General features: G+C 42.1%; 1 protein-coding gene across 1 annotated transcript in view; it reads right to left on the reverse strand.

Annotated features, from left to right (window-relative positions):
- Nucleotides 1-304: 304 nt before the first annotated feature.
- XK (X-linked Kx blood group antigen, Kell and VPS13A binding protein) overlaps nt 305-23,152 on the reverse strand; it is a gene marked incomplete at both ends in the record, with an annotated part of 34,941 nt that continues 12,093 nt past the window's right edge. The window contains one exon of the mRNA XM_081222101.1: nt 305-1,131. Coding sequence (XP_081078227.1) covers nt 305-1,131 — 827 coding nt within the window. The remainder of the gene's footprint in view (nt 1,132-23,152) is intronic.

The following is a 23,152-nucleotide window of genomic DNA, read 5'->3' on the forward strand; positions in this document are numbered from 1 at the left end:
ATCTAACCAGCCCAACTCAGATATCATGGGTACTTTGTCAATGAAAAGGCCAGTAACGCCTGGGAGAACATGGTCAACTGTGAATGGTGGTGCCTTAGGCTGCCCCTGCAACACTCAGGGGTTTCCCTGGCTTCTCTCCATGGTTCCCACATGCCCGCCCAAGAGCTCTCCAAAGGGGAGAGACTCACAAAGAGTTGAGAGATAACTTCCTGCTTTGTTAACTGTGCAGGGCCCATCGCTTGTATGAAGAACAGGGATCAACCCAGCAAACAATACATCTGTGCCTCAAGAGACTCAGGTCCCATTAAGCAGAAAAGAGCTCATCGGCATTCAAGATCTGGCTGGGCATAGAACTTATTTTACTGCTAGAAGGGGTTTCCTCTCTGTCTGCGGGTGACCTTAGATCTGTCTTTTCTGCAGACTCAGAGGCTTTCCGCCGCCTGCAGTCACAGCAAGCACACTTTAGCCACTCCTGAAAGCTTTCAGAAACACTAGAGGAAAAGAGCTTTTTGCAAGGGTGGAAGAATTGATAGAACACGATCATGAACAGAACGGCCGTGCAGTACCCGATGAGCAACTGTAGGATCAGCAGGGGTGCGCACACATACATGTAGATGTCAGTCTTGTAAAGATACCACATGAGGAGGAGGAAGGCGTTCTCGATGAATCTCAACATGTAGTACACCAGCAGCTGGTACCAGTTCTGGGACTTGCTGATGAGGTCGGGGTTGTTGATTTTCAGCTGTACTGCTGACCAGCAGAACATGTTGATGCCGGCGTAGAGTAAGGTGAGGAAGCACAGCACGATGGTGGTGCCCACCCGACTGAGGGCCTTCTCGATGTTCTCAGGGAAGGGGGAGCCACTGCACCAGAAGAGGATCCAGGGGTAGAAGAGGAAGCTGAGGAAGTTGATGAGTATGTCTATCACGACCCAGGTCTTCAGGACAGAGGTAAAGAGGACCAGGACAATGACTCGAGTGGCAATCTCAAAGCTCCTCCAGAGGAAGATACAGACATAGGCCAGGGGCTTCACTTTGACATCATATTCATCGTATTTGATCTTGATGGCTAGGATGTTACAGCGCAAGGCTCCATACACGATGGACAATAGGGAGAGGACCATGAAGAGACCTGAGGAGAGAAGAGAAAGAGCGCTCTCAAGTCTCACCTACACCGAGAATCCTACTGTGATGGCCGCTGGCGCTCCCCTACCCATATTCCTTGGACCCCTCTGTTTCGTGTGCACGGGCTGGCTTCCAGCTGTCAGTGTCTGCTCACTGCACTTGAGGGCTTTTCCCAGGGCTGCAGAAGCCTGCTGTGCCCAGGTGCTGGGCAGGCTGAAGTGCCCAGGAATTAATACCCCTGGGAGAGCCCTTCAACACCCCAATCCTAGCCCTGAGAAGAGCTGGAATATAATGAGCCTAGTTCCCCTACCGTTTGGGTAGAATAACTCGGAGGTGTGTGTTCTATACTGTTTACCGGTGTTTCCTCATAGGATTACTTTCTAGTCACCCACGGTGACCGTTGTCTAATAACGTTGTCACCTTTATTGGCTGCCTTCCCTTCCCTGTCTCACTTCCCTTCTCCCATGCTTCTTATACCTTCCTCCAGACAGACATGCACTCAAATAGTTGTCTCAGGGTCTGCTTCAGGGTCAACTGAGACTAAAACACCTTTCAGACCCCATCTGCTCTGTCTAAATATGTGGAGTCCTTTACATGGTTCGTTTTGTTTCCTCAATCAGCTTACAAGCTCCTGAGGAGTCACGAGTGACCATGTCTGATATTTCTTCTGGATACCCTCAACATATACTTTTGCACAACAAAGGAAACCATAAACAAGATGAAAAGACAAACCTCAGAATAGGAGAAAATATTTTCAATGTTTCTCTAAAAGTAGATTCGCAGATATGTGTATCTACTTTTAGTACGTTTCATCACCAGAGTCACGTTTAGTACGTTTTCATCACTTCAGAGAGAAACTCTGTACACTTTAGCTCTCATTCCTCTCCCCCTCTCCCCCACCCAGTCCTAAGCAACCACTAACTACTTTCTGTCTCTATAGATTTCCCTATCCTGGACTTCTGTATGGATGAAATCATATAACGTGTGGTCTTTTGTGACTGGTTTCTTTCACTTAGCATAACATTTTCAACACTCATCTATCTTGTAGCATGCATCAGTCCTTCATTCCATTTCATGGTCAAATAATATTCCATTGTACGGATATACTACATTTTGCTTATCCATTCATCAGCTGATGAAAATTTGGGTTGCTTCCACCTTCTGGCTATTGTGAGTAGTGCTTCTACAAACATTTGTGTATGATTTTTTTTTTTTAATTTGGCTGCATTGGGTCTTCGTTGCTGCACATGGGCTTTCTCTAGCTGTGGCGAGCAAGGGCTACTCTTGGTTGTGGTGCGCGGGCTTCTCATTGCAGGGGCCTCTCTTGTTGCGGAGCACGGGCTCTAGGCACGTGGGCTTCAGTAGTTGTGGCTCGCGGGCTGCAGAGTGCAGGCTCAGTAGCTGTGGTGCACGGGCTTAGTTGCTCCACGGCATGTGGGATCTTCCCGGACCAGGGCTCGAACCCGTGTCTCCTGCATTGGCAGGTGGATTCTTAACCACTGCACCACCAGGGAAGTTCCTATGAATATGTTTTTATTTCTCTTGTGTCTATAGGAGTAGAGCTGCTGGGTCATATGGTAACTTTGTGCTTAATTATTTGAGGAACTGCCAGACTGTATTCCAAAGTGATTGCACCATTTTACATTCCCACCAGCAGTGTATGAAAGTTCCAATTTCTCCACACCCTCACCAATGTCTGTTATTATCATTAACTTCAATTTTTATTATAACTTTTTGATTCTAGTCATCCCAGTGGGTGTGACGTGGTACCCCTTTGTGATTTTGATTTGCATTTTCATGATGACTAATGACGTAGAGCATCCTTTCATGTGCTTATTGGCCATTTGTACATCTTCCTTAGTTGCTTTGGTTCTTAACTATAGAACAAACTCATAATAGATTTCACACTTTCTCATATGTATCCCGAAAACTCTACCAGAATTCAAAGGCCAGATTTGCATAGACTTATTTAAGAACAATATATTAGCTTCACCCTCAGGTGTCAATGAGCATTTAAAATGAAAAAGAGTACAATTCTGTCTTCTCGTGCTTTTTAACTTCCCTTAAAAAGGCATTAAAAAGCAAAAAAGAGGATTTCCATGCTGACAATGGCAGATTAGTTTGTTCTGGTTCAATATTTCTGCCAAGAACAACTGGACAAACACCTGTTTAAAGGCATCAGCGATCTACCAAAGAAAGCAGTCAGTACTTTCGGGCCAAGATCTTAAAGAGAAGAAAAGTCCTAAGAGAAAATCCTGAAGCTGCTCTTCCCCTTGAGACATATGCCCATATGATACTGGGTACAGTATTACAGAACGTGAACACAGCTTTCAGCAGTCTCTCAAATCTGGTGGGTGTGGGAGCAAATATTGATGTTGTGGCCCTATAATGGTCCTGGAGACAGCCAAAGCTTTCTGGTGGGAACCCCGAAGACTAGACACTAGGAGTAAGGTGAGGAGAAATAGATAATCCCTCATAAAGGCTGAAGTCCACATTTCAACCAACTCAAGTTATGACTGGATCAATCCAATCTATATCTAACCCAATTACCTGCCATAAACAAAAGTAAAATCTTCCTGGAGAAAGAGAACTCATCCAGAGACTCAAAGTATCTCTCTTTTTTTTAATATAATCATCTGACATTTAATTAAAAATAACATGGCAGGCCAACAACAAAAACAAAAAAATAATATAAATCCAAGAATTAAAATATACCCATAGGAGGGAAGAACTCGCAGTGAGCTCTGCTGAGACTGTGGGGTTCTTCTAGTGGGATATAAGTTGCTCGTGGTCAACAGAGTACTTTACATAATAAAGACCATTAAAAAGTTGCTGTAAAAAATATATATATACCCATAGGAAATAGAGATATTGTAATTATCTCACATGCACTTAAAAATATTCATAATTACCCAGAGGAAACCATAATTCAAAAAGAGTCATGTACCACAATGTCCATCCATCGCAGCACTATTTACAACAGCCAGGACATGGAAGCAACCTAAGTGTCCATTGACAGATGAATGGATAAAGAAGATGTGGTATATACATACAATGGAATATTACTCAGCCATAAAGAGAAACAAAATTGAGTTATTTGTAGTGAGGTGGATGGACCTAGAGTCCGTCGTACAGAGTGAAGTAAGTCAGAAAGAGAAAAAACAAATACCGTATGCTAATGCATATATATGGAATCTAAAAAAACAGTACTGATGAACCTAGTGGAGGGCAGGAATAAAGATGCAGATGTAGAGAATGGACTTGAGGACACAGGGAGGGGGAAGGGTAAGCTGGGACAAAGTGAGAGAGTGGCATGGACATATATACACTATGAAACATAAAATAGATAGCTAGTGGGAAGTAGCAGCATAGCACAGGGAGATCAGCTCGGTGCTTCGTGACCACCTAGAGGGGTGGTATAGGGAGGGTGGGAGGGAGACACAAGAGGGAGGGGATATAGGGATACATGTATATGTATAGCTGATTCACTTTGTTATACAGCAGAAACTAACACACCATTGTAAAGCAATTATACTCCAATAAAGATGTTAAAAATATTCATAATTAATAGGTTTAAGAAATTATGACAAGATAGAGAATTTATCAGAGACTGGAAACTATTCTAAAAACTCAAATGAAAATTCCAGAACTGAAAAATACAATAAGGGCCATTAAGAAATCAACAGATGGGTTTAATAGAATAGAAATTGCTATAAAGATTATTAGTACTAAGCAGAAGGCAAGTCAGAAGGAAATGGAGAAACAAAAAAGCATGAGAGACTTATGGCAAAGTGAAAATGTTGGAGAGACAGAGAAGAGAAGAAAAAGAATGGGTCAGAAGCAATACTTAAAGAGATAAAGTCTAAGAATTTTCCCAAACTGCTAAAATATCAAACTAAAGCCCAAGTAGGATAAATACGAAGAAAACCTCAACTAAGCATGTTAAAACTGCTGAACATCAAAGTCAAAGTGAAAACCTTAAAAAGCAGTTAGAAACAAACGAACAACCAAAAATCAGATGAATTTCAAAGGAGCAACAATAACAAGAACAGCTGGCATCTCAACAGAAATAATGGAAGCCAGAAGACAAAGGGATGGTAACCTCAAACTGGGAGGAAAGTAACCACTAACCTAGTCTTCCAAACACAAAGATGAAGGTAAAAGAAAGACATTTTATGACAAAACAAAAATGAGGGTATTTTGGGCTTCCCTGGTGGCGCAGTCGTTGAGAGTCCGCCTACCGATGCAGGGGACACGGGTTCATGCCCTGGTCCAGGAAGATCCCACATGCCGCGGAGCGGCTAGGCCCGTGAGCCATGGACGCTGAGCCTGCGCATCCGGAGCCCGTGCTCTGCAACGGGAGAGGCCACAACAGTGAGAGGCCCGCGTACCGCAAAAAAAAAAATGAGGGTATTTTTCACTAGTAGATCTACTCTAAAGAAAATACTAAAAGTAGCATTTCAGACCCAATGAAAATGATCCCACATAGAAGCATGGAGATACAGGAAGGTCTGAACAGGGACCAAAAGGATAAATACAACTAAATTTTTATAATCAGCCCAAAGACTTGCATAGTCACTTGACACACACACACACACCAAAATGGTCACTAAAAACACGAAAAGGAAGTCAAGCTCATTAGCCATCAGGAAATGCAAATTCAAACTAAAATGTGACACTACTACATACCCACTGTAATACTGAAAGTAACAGCAAGTGTTGGCAAGGATGTGGGGCAACTGGAACTCTTATACACTGCTTGTGGGAGTGTAAAGTGGTATAATGACTTTTGCAGTTTCTACTAAAGCTAAACATAGGCATTTCCTGTGACCAGCAATTCTACCCTGAGTATAGATGTAACAGAACTGCATATATATACATATACTAAAAGGCATGTACGAGGATATTTTCAGCAGCATTATTTTTAATCCCAATCTGGAAAAAAACCTAAATATTAATCAAGAGAAGAATGTATCAATTCATTGTGGTATATTCATACAATGGAATATTACATTATACAGCAATGCTAAAGAACAAAGTTCTGCTACAAGTCACAACATGGATAACCCTCACAAATATAATGTTGAATGAAAGAAGCTAGACCTCTGATTCCATTTATATCAACTTTTTAAAAATCAAGAAAAATTAATCTGTGATGTTAGAAGTCAGCTTTCTTTTTTAAATTTAATTTTTATTGGAGAATAGTTGATTTGCAATGTTGGGTTAGTTTCAGGTGTACAGCAAAGTGAATCAGTTATACATGTACATACATCTATTCTTTTCCACATTCTTTTCCCATGTAGGTTATTACAGAGTACTGAGTAGAATTCCCTGTGCTATACAGTAGGTCCTTGTTGATTATCTATCTCATACATAGTAGAGTGTATATGTTAACCCCAACTTCCTAATTTATCCCTCCCCCCACCTTTCCCCTTTGGTAACCATAAATTTATTTTCTAAGTCTGTGAGTCTGTTTCTGTTTTGTAAATAAGCTCATCTGTATAAATTTTAAAGATTCCACGTATAAGTGATATCATATGGTATTTGTCTTTCTCTGTCTGGCTTCCTTCACTTAGTATGACGATCTCTAGGTCCATCCATGTTGCTGCAAATGGTATTATTTCCTTCTTTTTTATGGCTAATATTCCATTGTATACATGTACCATGTATTCTTTATCCATTCATCTGTCGATGGAGATTTAGGTTGTTTCCATGTCTTGGCTACTGTAAACAGTGATGTGATGAACACTTGGGGTGCATGTATCTTTTCAAATTATAGTTTTCTCTGGATGTATGACCAGGATTGGGATCGCTGGATCATATGGCAGCTCTATTTTCAGTTTTGTAAGGAACCTCCATACTGTTCTCCATAGTGACTGTACCAATTTACATTCCCACCAACTGTGTAAGAGGGTTCCCTTTTCTCCAAACCCTCTCCAGCATTTACTGTTTGTAGACTTTTTTTTTTGGCTGCGCCGCATGGCATGTGGGATCTTAGTTCCCCAACCGGGGACTGAACCCACACCCCCTGCAGTGGAAGCACAGAGTCTTAACCACTGGACTTCCAGGGAAGTCTCTGTCTGTAGACTTTTTGATGATGGCCATTCTGACCAGTATGAGGTGATACTTCATTGTAGTTTTAATTTGCATTTCTCTAATAATTAGCAATGTTGAGCATCTTTTCATGTGCTTTTGGGCCATCTGTATGTCTTTTTTGGAGAAATGTCTATTTAGATCTTCTGACCATCTTTTGATTGGGTTGTTTGTTTTTTTGATTTGAACTGCATGAGCTCTGCTTATTTTGGAGGCTAATCCCCTGTCGGTCGCATCATTTGCAAAGATTTTCTCCCATTTTTTGGGTTGCCTTTTTGTTTTGTTTATGGTTTCCTTTGCTGTGCAAAAGCTTTTAAGTTTCATTAGGTCCCATTTGTTTATTTTTGTTTTTATTTTGATTACTCTAGGAAGTGGGTCCAAAAAGATACTGCTGCAATTTATGTCAAAGAGTGTTCTGCCTATGTTTTCCTCTAAGAGTTTTATAGTATCCGGTCTTACATTTAGGTCTTTAATCCATTTTGAGTTTATTTTTGTGTATGGTGTTAGGGAGTGTTCTAATTTCATTCTTTTGCATGTAGCTGTCCAGTTTTCCCAGCAGCACTTATTGAGGAGACTGCCTTTTCTCCATTGTACATTCATGCCTCCTTTGTCGTAGATTAATTGACCATAGGCGTGCGGGTTTATTTCTGGGTAGAAGTCAGCTTTCTGCTTAGTGGTTACCTTTTGGGAAGAAGGGTTGGGAAAGTGACTGAGAAGAGGCAAAGGGAGGCTTCTAGGAGTGCAGGTACTCTTCTGTTTCTTGACCTGCACAGAGGGCTACATCGGTGTGTTTACTTCGTGATAATTCAACAAATTTCACCCACGTGATGAGTAAAATTTTCCATATACGTTGTATACCCCAATAAAAATATTTAACAACATTTAGGGGCTTCCCTGGTGGCGCAGTGGTTAAGAATCCGCCTGCCAATGCAGGGGCACAGGTTCGAGCCCTGGTCCGGAAAGATCCCACATGCCACGGAGCAACTAAGCCCATGCACCACAACTACTGATCCTGCACTCTAGAGCCTGCGAGCCACACTACTGAGCCTGTGCGCCTAGAGCCCGTGCTCTGCAACAAGAGAAGCCACCACAATGAGAAGCCCGCGCACCACAACGAAGAGTAGCCCCCGCTCACCGCAACTACAGAAAGCCCATGCACAGCAACGAAGACCCAACACAGCCAAAAATAAATAAAATAAATAATTAAAAAAAAATTCTAAAAACATTTAGGTGCATTACTACTATACTTACTAGGCAACTCAATAAATTTTTATTAAATTGAATTTTTTTTAAAGGCAAAAGACTACACTTTCATTATTGTAATGAAGTTATTTCAGGAATAGTTTCCTTCCCTACCCTGGCAAAATGCCAAGGAGAAAACAAAACATACTATAAACACCTACTTGAATCACTATAGCAAAACTGGTTCTACAGATGTAACCAGAATGGCATCCTAATACTGTAAAACACACCTTAAACTTCTAGTGACTAAGACCTTACTGTTACCAAAATGTCTCTTGAACATCTGCCAGTTTACCAGATGTTTAGTCAGAAATTGAGGACTTTCCTTTCAATACATAGTTATATCTTGTTTAGTATTCAGAATTGTCAGAACAAATTATTATGGCATGTCATTCACAGTACATGTGATGTGATTATTACTGTTTACAATCCCTAAAGAGCCCGAACGATTTTTGCTATTTTTCTCCCAGACATATTTCAGTTTCTTACCTAAGGAAACTGGATGATAAACTCTCTTCTGGCTCATCTCTCTTATGCTCAAAAAAATTACTGTAGTCTTCTCATGCCAGGGACTACTGTAAGCACGTTACAGGTACTAATCACTTAATCCTAACAACAATTCTATAAAGTAGATACTGTTATTATCCTCATTGTGCAGATGAGAAAACAGAAACACAAAGATGCTAAATAGTTTCCCAGAAATCACTCAGCTAGCAGAGTTGGAATTCATACCTAAGCAGTCTTGCTCTAGAGTCTTGGTCTTAACCAACAGGCAATTCTGGCTAAATAAATATTAAATATAATGAGGCCTATTTCCCTAGCAGTGGTCTTTTTTTTTTTTTAACATCTTTATTGGAGTATAATTGCTTTACAGTGGCGTGTTAGTTTCTGCCTTATAACAAAGTGAATCAGCTATACATATAAATATACATATATCCCCATATCTCTTCCCTCTTGCGTCTCCCTCCCACCCTCCTTATCCCACCCCTCTAGGTGGTCACAAAGCACCGAGCTGATCTCCCTGTGCTATGCGGCTGCTTCCCACTAGCTATCTATTTTACGTTTCGTAGTGTATACACATGTCCATGCCACTCTCTCGCTTTGTCACAGCTTACCCTTCCCCTGCCCCGTGTCCTCAAGTCCATTCTCTACGTCTGCGTCTTTATTCCTGTCCCCTAGCAGGGGTCTTAGCTCTACTTTTTGCCTCTTTTATCAATGGGAGGCAAGGAGCAGGAGTCTGCTACCCTTGAAACTGTCCAGGGCCTCAAGAAGTCTGGAGAATCTCCCCCTACCCCCTGCCTAGAGTATTTTGGGAAGTTGCCCAATTCTTCTTTACTCCAACTGAGCCCAAATTTCGTATCTATTTTCTATTATATGAGCAGCCTATATATAAAAACTTCTTGAAATCATGCTGTCTAGGTACCTAGGAGTTGGTAAGCCTCATTGCACTAAGCTGGTTTCTGGGAATCACCTCCCAAGGCACAACCAATGATCAGAAAGAAGAGGGGCAGGTTCCCCTATCTGCCTTCCCAATGTTCTTATCATCCTGCCTCAGGCAGAGAGAAGAGGCATCAGTGAATTGAGCTAGAAAAAGGAACACCCTTGTCCTCCATAGCCAAACAAAGGAAGTTAGTACCTGACCCATGTGCAGGACCCTCTATCAGGTTTTCTAACAGCAAAATAGTTAGCAGGACCACTCAGAACCCCAAGACAACAGTTCTGCATTCTGCTGCGGATTCTTACCTCTGGCAAGGCAGAGCAAACCTTCTCAAAACACAGTTACTCATGTACAGTGAACTCTGTAGATAATCAGGCACAGCCACTTGAGCCTCCACAACTGAAATAATCTCTTGCATTTTCTGCCTTCGCCAACACTTGAACCATAGACACTCACAAACATTTGCACACACATTCTTACCTCCACTAATCTTTTCTCGTATAATTTTTCCCCAAATCTATCTTCCCTTCCCTCTTTTCAAATGCTTTATTCTATTCTTCTTATTTAAGTCTTGTTTTATATGCGTTCATAGCTATAAACAACATGAAAACTTTAAAAAATATGTAGGAAATAAATAATTTTAAAAATGGATAAATAAATGGCTTGTAACTTGCAAAGAAGACCTCAGTTCTGCTGTGTATGACTACCTGTTCAACACGCCCAATTCTAAGCTGCACCACCAGGACCTACTTACTTTACAGAGACATGAGTGAGGAATCAGAAGGTCCTATGCTGGATTCTTCAAACATACGCTCTAGAAGTAAATGTGAGAAGCTACATAAGCAGCACTGCTAGGCTCCAGTGAACCCAAGCACAGCCTTGACAATGCACTTACATGCAGGGTGGGGAGGAGTGTGTGTCTCCCCACTGAATAGCATTAAGTAACTTCCACTGGCTTGTGGCCACAGATTCCAGAAAAGAAAATCAGAACCTATAACCAGGCAAAAGCCAAGCCTGAATGAAAAGTGTTGGTGGTATACAGAAGCATTTTTCCCCAGTGCATTTGGGGGTGAGTTCAGTTTCGGAGCAATGGATATGAACTCACCCACAAGTCTTGCACGCTTCATATTGTCTTACACACTGACATCCATCATTACACAATCATATGGACCATTGTTTAGACTGCTGTAGCAGTTATGTATACTATACTGAGTATAGCTGAAAATGCTCTTTGGTGTAGAAGAAATTAAATAAACAGTTAATATTCAACAATATATATATATGTATCTCACATCTTCTTGGATTTGCAATAGTCAAGTAAATTCATCTGGGTATAGGTAGATGAGAGCAGTGTGGGATCCAAATCACAGACATCTAACAAGGAGTAGAAGCCTAAGAAACTTTCATACTGGAGCAGTCAATACAATACACCTAAATCAACCTTAGGGTAAGAAGAAAACAAACTACAGTACATTTTTTTACTGCTTTATTGAGGTATAATTTACATACAAATAACTGTACATATTTAATGTGTACAGTTTGATGATTTTGGACACATGCAAGTAAAATTTTTAGAAACTGAAATTTATTTTGTTTTATTTATTTATTTTTTAAACATCTTTATTGGAGTATAATTGCTTTAATACGGTGTGTTAGTTTCTGCTTTATAACAAAGTGAATCAGCTCTACATATACATATGTTCCCATCTCTCTTCCCTCTTGCATCTCACTCCCTTCCACCCTCCCTATCCCACCTCTCTAGGTGGTCACAAAGCACCGAGCTGATCTCCCTGTGCTATGCGGCTGCTTCCCACTATCTATCTATTTTATGTTTGGTAGTGTATATATGTCCATGCCACTCTCTCACTTTGTCACAGCTTACCCTTCCCCCTCCTCATATCTTCAAGTCCATTCTCTAGTAGGTCTGTGTCTTTATTCCTGTCTTGCCCCTAGGTTCTTCATGACCTTTTTTTTTTCCTCTTAGATTCCATATATATGTGTTAGCATAGGGTATTTGTTTTTCTATTTCTGACTTACTTCACTCTGTATGACAGACTCTAGGTCCATCCACCTCACTACAAATAACTCAATTTCGTTTCTTTTTATGGCTGAGTAATATTCCATTGTATATATGTGCCACATCTAGAAACTGAAATTTAAAATAACCACAAACTTCAATTTGCCCATATTTAACCAAATTTCCAATTAACCAATGCTCTACTTTTAGGTAAAAGAGAAATATTCATATCCCTAACAGAATACAAGCTCAATAAAAACAGAAATTTTGTTTTATTCACTGATGCTTGGCATCAAGTACAGTGCCTGGCACACAGTGGGTCTTCAATAGATATTTGTCAAATAAGTTAATTGATAACAAGGAGTTATTATTAAATTTTTAAAAACACTGTATTCAAGCCAGTGTTACATAGCTTCCTCATTTACCAAACCATATGCTACAAACATGTTCCAAATGGTGCACCTCAATCATTGAAGAATGTTTCTAATATTTATGGGCTCGTCTCCAAAGAAAGGTATAAAGATAACAAATATAAAGCTGAAAAACACACAAGCAAAATATATTTCTGCATGGCCTATGTTTACCAGAAAATCAAATGCCCAGAAATCTCCATTCCCTTTGGATTGTTTAACTGAGTTTCATGGCGCATTTGACACATTTGTTCTGCCAGTCACTCTTACTTTGAAAGAGAAGAAATTGGATAACCAACTCTCTGCTCAATGTATTATCATCCTTTTTACTAAGCATTCACTAAAATAATTCAAATGTACTTCTAAAAGGCTTAAAAATGAATAAGAAAACTTTGAAATCAAAGACTAATAAGCAAGTTTTCTAGATTCTTTCTAGGTGTTCATCACTTTACACACACACACACACACACACACACACACACACACACACACACTTCCTTTAATTAACCTTGACATTTGGATCCTGGTCCACATACAAAAGAACAACTCAGAAAATGTTTACAGAAGCAAATGATAACAACTGCATGTCCTTAAGTAGCCAATTCTCAGAAGGTCTAAAGTCATGAATTTTACTGTCTTACTTTTTCCTAAACATAGTGAACATACGCCATTGTAATAACCTTGTTATAAGATGCTTTGAATTTACATTTAACATTATCTTCCCTAGAGAAAATTCAATTTCATTCTATCCACTGAGCCCAAATTACTTTTTGGTCTCTTGAGGCACAATTAGAAATACCAGAAATAGCTTCCAACCTGAAGCAAGCATTAAAAACTACTTATCTCTGGAAATATAAAGGTTGGCTATCTAAATCTTCTTTCTCAGGCTCTTAAATGCGAAAAAACTGCAGAATCAGCCTTAATAATGAAAGGCCAGCAACACCAATGACTATTACCCATATCATAATACAGCTGTGAGAGCCAGTCTGACCCTTTCTATGTGTTCCCCTTGTCCATGGGCAAATCTCCAGCCCTTAGCCAAACTAAGGGTAAGGCGATCTTTAACTGCAGAGGATGTGGAAGGATTGAGTACATCACATCTGAGAAATGAAAATGTGAATTCGGTTCAACTTTTTAAAAAAGTCTTTAGTATGTTCACATGCCTGACACCAGGCTAGGTACTATTAGCCATGTGTTTAAGGCATTAAAAAAGGTGTTTGTAGCATTGTATGAGGGATGCTATTATTTATGCATGTTTTTCTCAAATTAAAGTTCCCATTTTGGGGTAGTTTTAAAAGTAGACATACAAAAGTTGATTCTTTGAAAAGATCAACAAAACTGATAAACTCCTAGATGGACTAATCAAGAAACAAAAGACACAAAATGAATTATGAATACCACAAATGAGGGAATAGCATTACAGTCCTAGACATTATATAAGGGAATATTACTAAACAACAGTTGCCAATAAATTCAGTAACTTAGGTGAAATGGAGAAATTGGTAGAAAAATAAAACTTACCAAAAGTGACACAAGATGAGGTTAAAAATCTGAACAGCCATCTAGCCATTAAAGAAATTAAATTATTAGCAAAACTTTCCTACAAAGAAAAATTAATTCATCACTGCTTTGCATCAAGACCAGAGAAGGTGCTGAAACACCTAATCCAAGCTCACCTTACCTTTTGTAAGGTTACAAGTTTCATTAAAATCCATTAAAGTTACCAGTGCTATACAAAAAAAGAGAAAAGTAGGTACATACTCCTTGTGGACTTGCTGTCTGGTGCAGGGACCCTCAAAGGGGACCCTCTGTAAGTAAACAATAAATTATAGTAATTAACCTCCATAAGTAATATAGTAAATTAACCTCTAATGAGCATTTCACCAAGGGTTTGCACCACATACCAACATTTTTAGCTCATCATGTTTAATTTTCACAACAATCCTGTGAAACCCGTGTTGACAGGTGCAGTTGTGATAGATGAAGAGGCAAAAGGTCTGTGAGGTGAGACTGGTCACACAGCTATTCGGTGGCAGAACAGGCCATCTGCCCAGACCTTAGTCCAGCACATTTAAACAAAGTAACAGCTGTGTTCCGCTAATAGGCTGCCTAGAATGAGAGTGCCTCCTGAATTTCCCAGCCACTGATGCCCCAGAGCTGCAGAGAAACTGCCAGCAAGAACGTAACATTATACACTTTGGGCTCAGGCCACCCCAATCCCCCATTGCCTGATAGTGTCTTCCCATGTGTCTCCGCCACCTAGATTTCTCAATGAGCTCCCATATTTCTTCATGGAAATTCAATTGAGGGCCTACGTAGGTCAGCAAAAAGGAAGGAGGAGGAAGGAAAAAGAAAGAAAAGGGAAGTGAGAAGAGAGGGAAGGAATAAAACAGCCTTTTATTTTATTTTATTTTTTTTTTGCTGTACGTGGGCCTCTCACTGTTGTGGCCTCTCCCGTTGCGGAGCACAGGCTCCGGACGCGCAGGCTCAACGGCCATGGCTCACGGGCCCAACCGCTCCGCGGCATGTGGGATCTTCCCAGACCGGGGCACGAACCCGTGTCCCCTGACATCGGCAGGCGGACTCTCAACCACTGCGCCACCAGGGAAGCCCAAAACAGCCTTTTAAAAAAAAACATTTCAAAGCACTTTCATATCCATCATCTGCCTTATCTTCCTACCCTCCTGAGGAGGCAGGCAAGACAATCATTCTGCTTTATAAAAGGAGAACCTGAGGGCTTCCCTGGTGGCGCAGTGGTTAAGAATCTGCCTGCCAATGCAGGGGACACGGGTTCGAGCCCTGGTCTGGGAAGACCCCACATGCCGCGGAGCAACTAAGCCCGTGAGCCACAACTACTGAGCCTGCGCGTCTGGGGCCTGTGCTCCACAAGGGGAGAGGCCGCGACAGTGAGAGGCCCACGCACCGCGATGAAAAGTGGCCCCAGCTCGCCGCAACTGGAGAAAGCTGTTGCACAGAAACGAAGACCCAACACAGCCAAAAATAAAATATAAAATAAATAAATTTATTTAAAAAAAAAGGAGAACCTGAGACGTAAGAAGCCATGTAAATCAAAAGGATGGAGAAATAGTGCTAGAGTCAGACAGTAGAACAGGAGTTGGCAAACTAAGTCCTATTTTTGTACAGCCCAAGAGCTAACAGTGTTTTACACACTGTTAAAGGGTTGTAAAAACAAAAACAAAGAAGACTGTGACACAGACCATAGACGGCCTGCAAAATCGAAAATATTTTTTATCAATCCCTTTTAGAAAATTGTTGCCTGCAATAGAATACTTAGCCACAAAAAGAATGAACTAGCACTACATTCATCAGCATGTATAGTTCTTGAAATATTATGTTGAGCAAAAAATGCAAATTACATAATGATATTTGCAGTATAAGCAAGTTTAAGACCTACGAAACCAATATATATTATTCGTAGAGACAGTGCATATGTAGTTAAGTTATAAATCATGCATGAGAATGATAAACTCTGAAATCATGACAAGGAAGGGTCACGGGGTGGCCCAGCTGTACAAGTAATGTTTTGTTTCTTAAAGAAAAAAATAGATAATTCTGAAGCAAACATGTCATGTGAATATTCGATAAAGCAGGCAAGTAGGTATATGGGTGTTTGTTACATTATTCTTTATTCCTGTCTACATGCTTTAATATTGCATTAATGTACAAAGAAAACATATCTGCAGTTAATAAGTGAGTAGATATTATAGATATAGTGTGTGGTTTTCAGCAAGGCCTCCAGAAAAAGCCCAATAAACCAAAAAAAACCCTCTCATGATGTCCTTGTGAATGAGTCAGAGAAAATGCATACGGTAATATGAGTGCAGTGGAGATGGATTTGCAACCGGATGTGCAATCTGCTCTCATATGCTTCACTACGTCCTTTCAGGCTAAAGGGCAATTGTCAAGGCGTCCGCAGGGCTGTGGTTTTGGGGCTGTCCTAGTCTCACTTTCTTGTTAACTACTGCATGAAGACATAAACTTATAGTTGGGATAAAACTAGGAAGACAAGAGAATCATGATTCAAAATTATCTGAACAGGCTGATATCCTGGGCCTGAATCCAAGAAAAGGAAATATAACAAGAAAAAATATCAAGCCCTACCTTTATATACGTAAAACTATACTGAGCAGGTACAGGATGGGTAAATCTTGATTTAGCTGCTCTCAGTATGAAAAAAGAACTGGGAGAATTTATAGGACCATCTATCAATATAAACCAACTGTGTGATTCAGTTCTTCCAAAAGCTACATTTGGGCACATAAATAAAATCACAGAGTTCAGATTAAAGAAAAAATAAAATAAAATAAAACATAGTCCCACTGCTATAAGCTCATCAGAATAAGTCTGCAATGTCACATGCAATTATGAATGCCACGTGTTAAGAAAAAAGTGACAAGTCAGATTGTATCTCAAGTACAGCGACCTTGATGGCTACCAAGCATGCCATTAGAAAAATGACTGGAGGGTCTGGAGATCGGAAAAGAAAAAGGAGACAGGACAGTTGTGAATATGTGCATATTTGGAGATCTGCCATGTGGTAAGGGGAAGTAGTTGTGCTAGTGGTGCTTTAGCAGGGAAAAATCAGGTCTAACCATCAGGCTGAAGACTAAAGGAGGCTAATTACCATGTAAGTGAAAATGCTCTACTTAGTAGTGTCACCTTGGTGGGGTCCTATCACGAAAGGGATTTAATTTTCTCTCCCAATCTCCTCTCAACTGTGCTTTGTGGAAATAGAATGTGGAAGAAATGACAGTGTCCCAGTTCTGAGCCTAGACCACGAGAGGCTTTGCACGCTTTGACTCTCTCAGCACCCTGCCACCACCAGGCCAGCCTGTGCAGGAAGTAAGCACTTGGAAGAGAGCCATTCCAAGTGCAGCCGTCCCAGACCAGTTATTCCCAACTGACCCACAGGCTGAGTGTGAACTCATGGGTAAGCTCAGTCAAGATCAGCCTAGCCAGGCCCAGACCAGAACTGCCCAGTTGACCTGTAGACTACTGAGCAACAATAAATGCTTATTGTTTAAACCACTAAGTCTTGGGTAGTTTGTTACTCACAATAGCTAGCTGATACAGTGGAGACTTCTTGTCCCCTTTCCAGGCACATGGCATCATAGTCTCTCCTCACCCAGGCTAGTCACTCAAGTCTCCCTCCTTCAGAAACCTACAAATGAGAAGCAGGCCTCAGTCTCTATGATCATGAATGCTCCTAAACTCCAGGGTACCCAAAACAAGCTATCTCTGAGGGAACCAGCAGTAGGCTGGACCTGAGGGCTCCCAGCTTAGAAGGCGGGGAGTCAAGTGGTTGGCTACTCATGTGCTGAGCATCCTCCATCTTGGAATCTCACTTTAGGTAGCTTCTAGGAGGGCAGGGAGTGGCGTCTACCATAAATAGCATATTACAGAAACCCCTATTCTCCCACCCCTTCCCCCAGGTATTTCCTTATAGAATCTGAGAGTGGGGATGCAGGGGGCTGACCCTGGTAGGGCTGGTTTGTCACTCTTGGAAAATCCTGAAAAAAGGAATCTGGCCAAATCTTAGTGGCATTTTTTTCTGAATGTGGTGTATCCAGCACCTGGGACTGATATCATTTTTTGGTGGAAAAGTCTCATTTAACTTACTATACAAGGTAGAACATTCTAACAAGAGTGTTTTGTCAATGGAACAGTGCATTTTGAGTACTGAGAGCTCTACTATTGAACATAATCAAGAAGAGAGAGGCTGGTGGACCAACTTTGAGGGACACTAAGGAGGGGATTTCTACAGAGAGTGCAAGGTCAGACATGATGACCTCTTAGATCCCTTCTACCTCTTAACATTCTACAACCAGTAGGTGGAAACAACCCAGGTGTCCATCAACAGATGTGGTATATACCATACATACATATATGGCCATAAAAAGAAATGAAATTCTGATGCATTCTACAACATGAACCTTGAAAACATTCTGCTAAATGAGATAAGCCAGACACAAAGGGACAAATGTTATATGAGTCCATTTACATGAGGTACCTAGAATAGTCAAACTCATAGAGACAGAAAGTAGAGTAGAGGTTGCCAGGTGGTGTGGGGAATTATTGTTTAATTAGAGTACAGAGTTTCTGTTTGGGGTGATGAAAAGGTTCTAGAAATAGATAGTGGTGATGACTGTACAACATTTTGAGTGTACTTTGTGCCATTGAGTTGTACACTTTAAAATGGTAAAGTCCTTGGGCTTCCCTGGTGGCGCAGTGGTTAAGAATCCGCCTGCCAGATCGGTGCTTTGTGACCGCCTGGAGGGGTGGGATAGGGAGGGTGGGAGGGAGGGAGACACAAGAGGGAAGGGATATGGGAACAGATGTATATGTATAACTGATTCACTTTGTTATAAAGCAGAAACTAATAAAAAAAAAAAGAAAAGGCTGTTGAGCACAGGCTTCTGATGTCATCACAAAATCCCCTTTGAGACCATGTCAGTGGGCAGAGTCAGAATTTCAAGAACACCTTAATTGAGAAGGAAATGGATTCATCACACAGCTCTCACACTGTCCAATGGAACAAGGCCTAGGTATACAAAGTCTGAAGACCTGTACTATAAAATCAGTCTTTTGATCCTAATCTGTCTGGCCTCCAAATAAAACACAAGTGGAAGTTCTTGAGAGTGAATGTTGAGAATGTTTTCCTAGAAACCCAAGACACCTTGACACCTCTATATTGAAGAGTTTGGCTTCTTTTCCCTAGGGGAGACCATTAAACCCTTTCTATGTCGAGACCACCCATTTCTCAGGATACAGTAGAGGAGGCAGCAGGGCTGGGCTCTCGTCCCTACTGTGGGCCCACTTGCCACATGACCTTGGGAGAGCTGATCGGCATCTCTGGGCCAAAGTGGCCTCAGCTGTAAAATGGAGACCCTAAAAAACAATCCCTGTCCTCTGTGCCCCACTTTCAGTAGAGAACTTTCCTTGGGAAAAGATCACAGACTGGTAACTGTACACCTCGAGCAGATCTTTGAGATAATTTAGTCCAACCTCCTCATCTTATAGCCATGGAAGCTGACGTGCCCCAAGTAAACTACACTTACGGAAGGCCAGAACCCAGTTTCCCCCTTTTTCTTTCACTGTTTTGCACTTTTGTGCCATGAAGGCTCTCTCTTCCACAGTTCAGTTGGTGAATTCTTCTCATCCTACATCTCAGAACCCAAGTATCTCACAGCTGCAGTGTCTAACCTCTCTCCCTGCTGCAAATTGGTTTCCTTTAGTAGATTTTGCTTTAACAGAAGTTTAGACAGATTTTCCCCACAGTGATTCTACAACCCTAAATATCAGAGAAACCAATCTTCCGTGTTCACGAAGAGCTGCAGAGAAATACTAAATGATACAAAATGAAGTTCCTTAGATTTAAAACCATACCCCTAAAAGAATAAAATAAAATAAATTCATTATCTCAATATGTTTGAACTGTGGATTGCGGACTGGTACTGGTCAAGGAACTGTTGGTTACTGGCCAGCTCCAAAAATGGAAATTGAGAGTCAGCATTTAGGAACACAGCAATCTGGCTTCACCCCAATATTTAAGTGAGTGGGCTCATCCAGTGAATAGGGTCTACACCAGTCCTGGAGGTGTGGTACTCCAGTGATGAGTCAAATGTGAGCTGTGTATCAGTCATGCATAATAGGACCTCCTATCAGTTCATTAGGAATTAGAACAAGAAGAACAGATAATACTGGCCCTACACTAAAGGCAGTTTGAGAAGCCCTGCACTATAATACATCATCAAATGAGAAAATGGATCCTTCTGAATACTGTAAACTGAGAATTAATCTGTGGTGTGAGTAACAAGTTCAAGTCTCTGTAGTGGCCAGACAGTTAACTAGAAGTGAGTGAAGTGGGTGAGACATGAAATCCAAGAGACAAGTGGCAGACCAGAGGCCTGACCTTAATGGGATAGCATCTCGTATCTCCAGTTCACTGCAACCACATGGACACCCAGACATTTTGATTTCACGAGAGAAGCCAGAAATCCAGATATTCAGGGAAAAAGTCTGTGATTTTAAATGTCAGCAGCTTATGAATTTTCTTTTAAGACGTCTGTGTAGTATAGGACTAACAAATGCCATCCAGATTACGTCTGTAAGCTGCCACTTTGCAATTTATGCTTTAGGAAAGAATGTATTAGAGGTTACTAGAGGGTCCCTCATTTTAAAATTCTAATTTGGGGCCCAAAAGTCCTGTTCTAAAGAGTCATAGCCACATGACTGCAGGACCTGTCAGACTCGGGGACTAGGGGAGCCTGGGCCTTCAAAACACCTCTCTTCTCAGAGGTTGTCTTCAGTGGGAGGCCAGCCAAGGTCCCAGGCCTCGTGTTCATGCCAACAGCAAACCGACGTTACTCTCCAAGATCTTTCCAGGCTCGACTCGTGGGCTCACTTTGTCCCACACGTGATGTTTTCCCGTGTGTTGACCTGTGTCTGGTGTCTGACCCTGGCCGGCCCTGACACTGCTTTTGATCACAGACCTCCTTTGGCAGCCACACCCTCCCCAGCCTCTGTCCCTACTCACTCCAGTTTTAGTTTTCCCACTCCCAACAGGGCACTGGTCGTCACTGGTGTTCTCTCTGTAGGGCTCACGTTAGAATAAATCCTTCTTCATCATCCGCCTTCCCACCTCTTCAAAATGTACAAAAAGCCTAAACTTGGGTGCCTCATGCCTTCCCAGGGGCAGTGGTTCTCACCCTCTGCCTGCCTTCCTCCCCTGCGTGGACGATTCCCGGTCCCGTGTAGGAGGGGATTTGGCAGGGGGCGCAGTTAGACTGATGACGTGCTGGCCGGGGGGGCCCCATCTCTCCTGTTAAAGCCACAGGCACAGCTGAAGCACGATTCTTAAAGGGATGGTGGTATAGCTCTGCCTGATTCTCCCATGTGCAGGTGACTCTGCAGAAGGTTTGCCAACACGAGGTCAGTAAAGCTCAACCTCCAAACTCGGACATCAAACAGAGAGTGTAAAAGAGCTCAGGAAGCCTGGCTCCCTGCAGGTGTCCCAGGGACCACTAGTGCTGACTACGGCATGGACTGTAAGGGGATCCCCGAGCACACAGACCTGCTAATCCGATGTGGTTTACCCACCTACTATGACTTCTCTGGCCCTTAATGAATTCCTCTGGTGTGACTTCCGGTCAGGCATCCAGGAGACTATGCTTTGTGCTAAAACAAGCCACGGCCACAAGCCAAAATAAACAACTTTTCCTAATCAGACGCTATTTAACCAACATGGCAGGATTTGAGTATCATGATTGATTCCCTGGCACCACCCACCCTGGAGGCATCTCCCTGTTGGCTGAAGGTCACTGGAAGATGAGGAACCATGCCCTGGCCACCAAGAGGCCCCACTTCAGGGACGGGGTGGCACTGTTGGTGCCATGATGTGACCAGCTGAAGGTGACTCTCCACTTGCAGTCGCTGGAGAGAGGCCTGCTGGCCACTCACATGAGCAGAAGAGCAAGAGGGGGGCTTGGCTGAGGCCAGGAGGCCTTCTCGGCTCTTCTAACGAATCACAAATTTATGCGGTGGACATCCTGGCAATGAGGCTTCTGTAAATATTTGCCTGAATGAGCACCAGGTGTCAAGAAAAGTTTCTTGGATTAAACAAGCACCTACTCCACTGAGCTCTAAGCACACCCAACACTGTTACTCTAGATAATGCTGTGAAGTCGGCAAAGGCTCAGTCAGCTCCAAGCTTTATTAGATGGTACAAGGAAGCAGAGACGGTGAGTCACCAGGCAGAGGGGAGCAGACAGGGCGAGGGCTGTCTGGTTCCCGGATGCAGCCCTGGCCTCCCGCCCTGCATGGGAGGCACACTCACTCTCGTCCACCCACGAGCTAAGAGCTTCGAGCTTCGGCAGGCCAGCGTTTTCACAGCCAGAGGCCCAAGCATCCAGCAGTCACGGGAGAACCAGGCCTGGCGGCACCTTGGGGAAACCTGTCTGAGCATCTGGTACACGGGGAGGGAGACACAGGCAGCCATCTGTTAAGGGCGTGCCCTGTGCCAGGCTCTGTGTTAAGCCGCGGTTTACAGGCACACGGTGACTTCGTCTTTGGGAAAATCCCAAGATGGAGGAACGCTGATTATCCCCGTTTTACAGGTGAGGAAGCTGCTGCCCACAGGAAGTAGATGAATGTCCAAGATCATGTAGCCAGAAAGTAGGGAACTGGGATGGTGAACCCAGGTCCACTGATGCCACTGTTCAAGTCGGCTGCGCAGCCTCTGATCAGTCCTTTATGACAGGCCAAGAGGCAGCAGAGGGTAGCCCTTCAGCATATGATGAACAGGAGAAAATGCCAGATGTTGACACTGCTAGGAGAGCAATTAGATTTATTCTTCACTTGAAATGACAACTTCTTTTTTAACCTAACACAGCACGTGGAGTGTTTATAAGAATCGTGTGTACTTTTGAGTCTATCACTTGGGACAGAATTTATATACTTAATACATCTTAAAACATGTATTCAGCCACTGCTAACTCTGTTCCTCTCTCAAATAAATGATCATAGGTTAGGTGTTTCATCTGAGAATGAGATTTATAATTGTGTTTACAATGGGATACTTTCAAAAATAAGTCCAGTAATATTTAGTAATCACAAGAACTGCTTGAATTGCAGATGGTAGGTTTATATAATATTACTATTTAATTTACCAGTGTCCACAAGAGAGGACAGGAGGGTATCTTCCGCAGAGAGTATCACAGCACTAGCTAATAAGCCCCGTCTCAAGTCCTTGTTTTGTAATGAGGCAGGATATAAAGAAATAATATATGTCAGCAACCTGGGAACCATT

Source organism: Mesoplodon bidens (assembly GCF_964165515.1).
Source record: "Mesoplodon bidens genome assembly, chromosome: X".
In the NCBI taxonomy this organism is placed as follows: Eukaryota; Metazoa; Chordata; class Mammalia; order Artiodactyla; family Ziphiidae; genus Mesoplodon; species Mesoplodon bidens.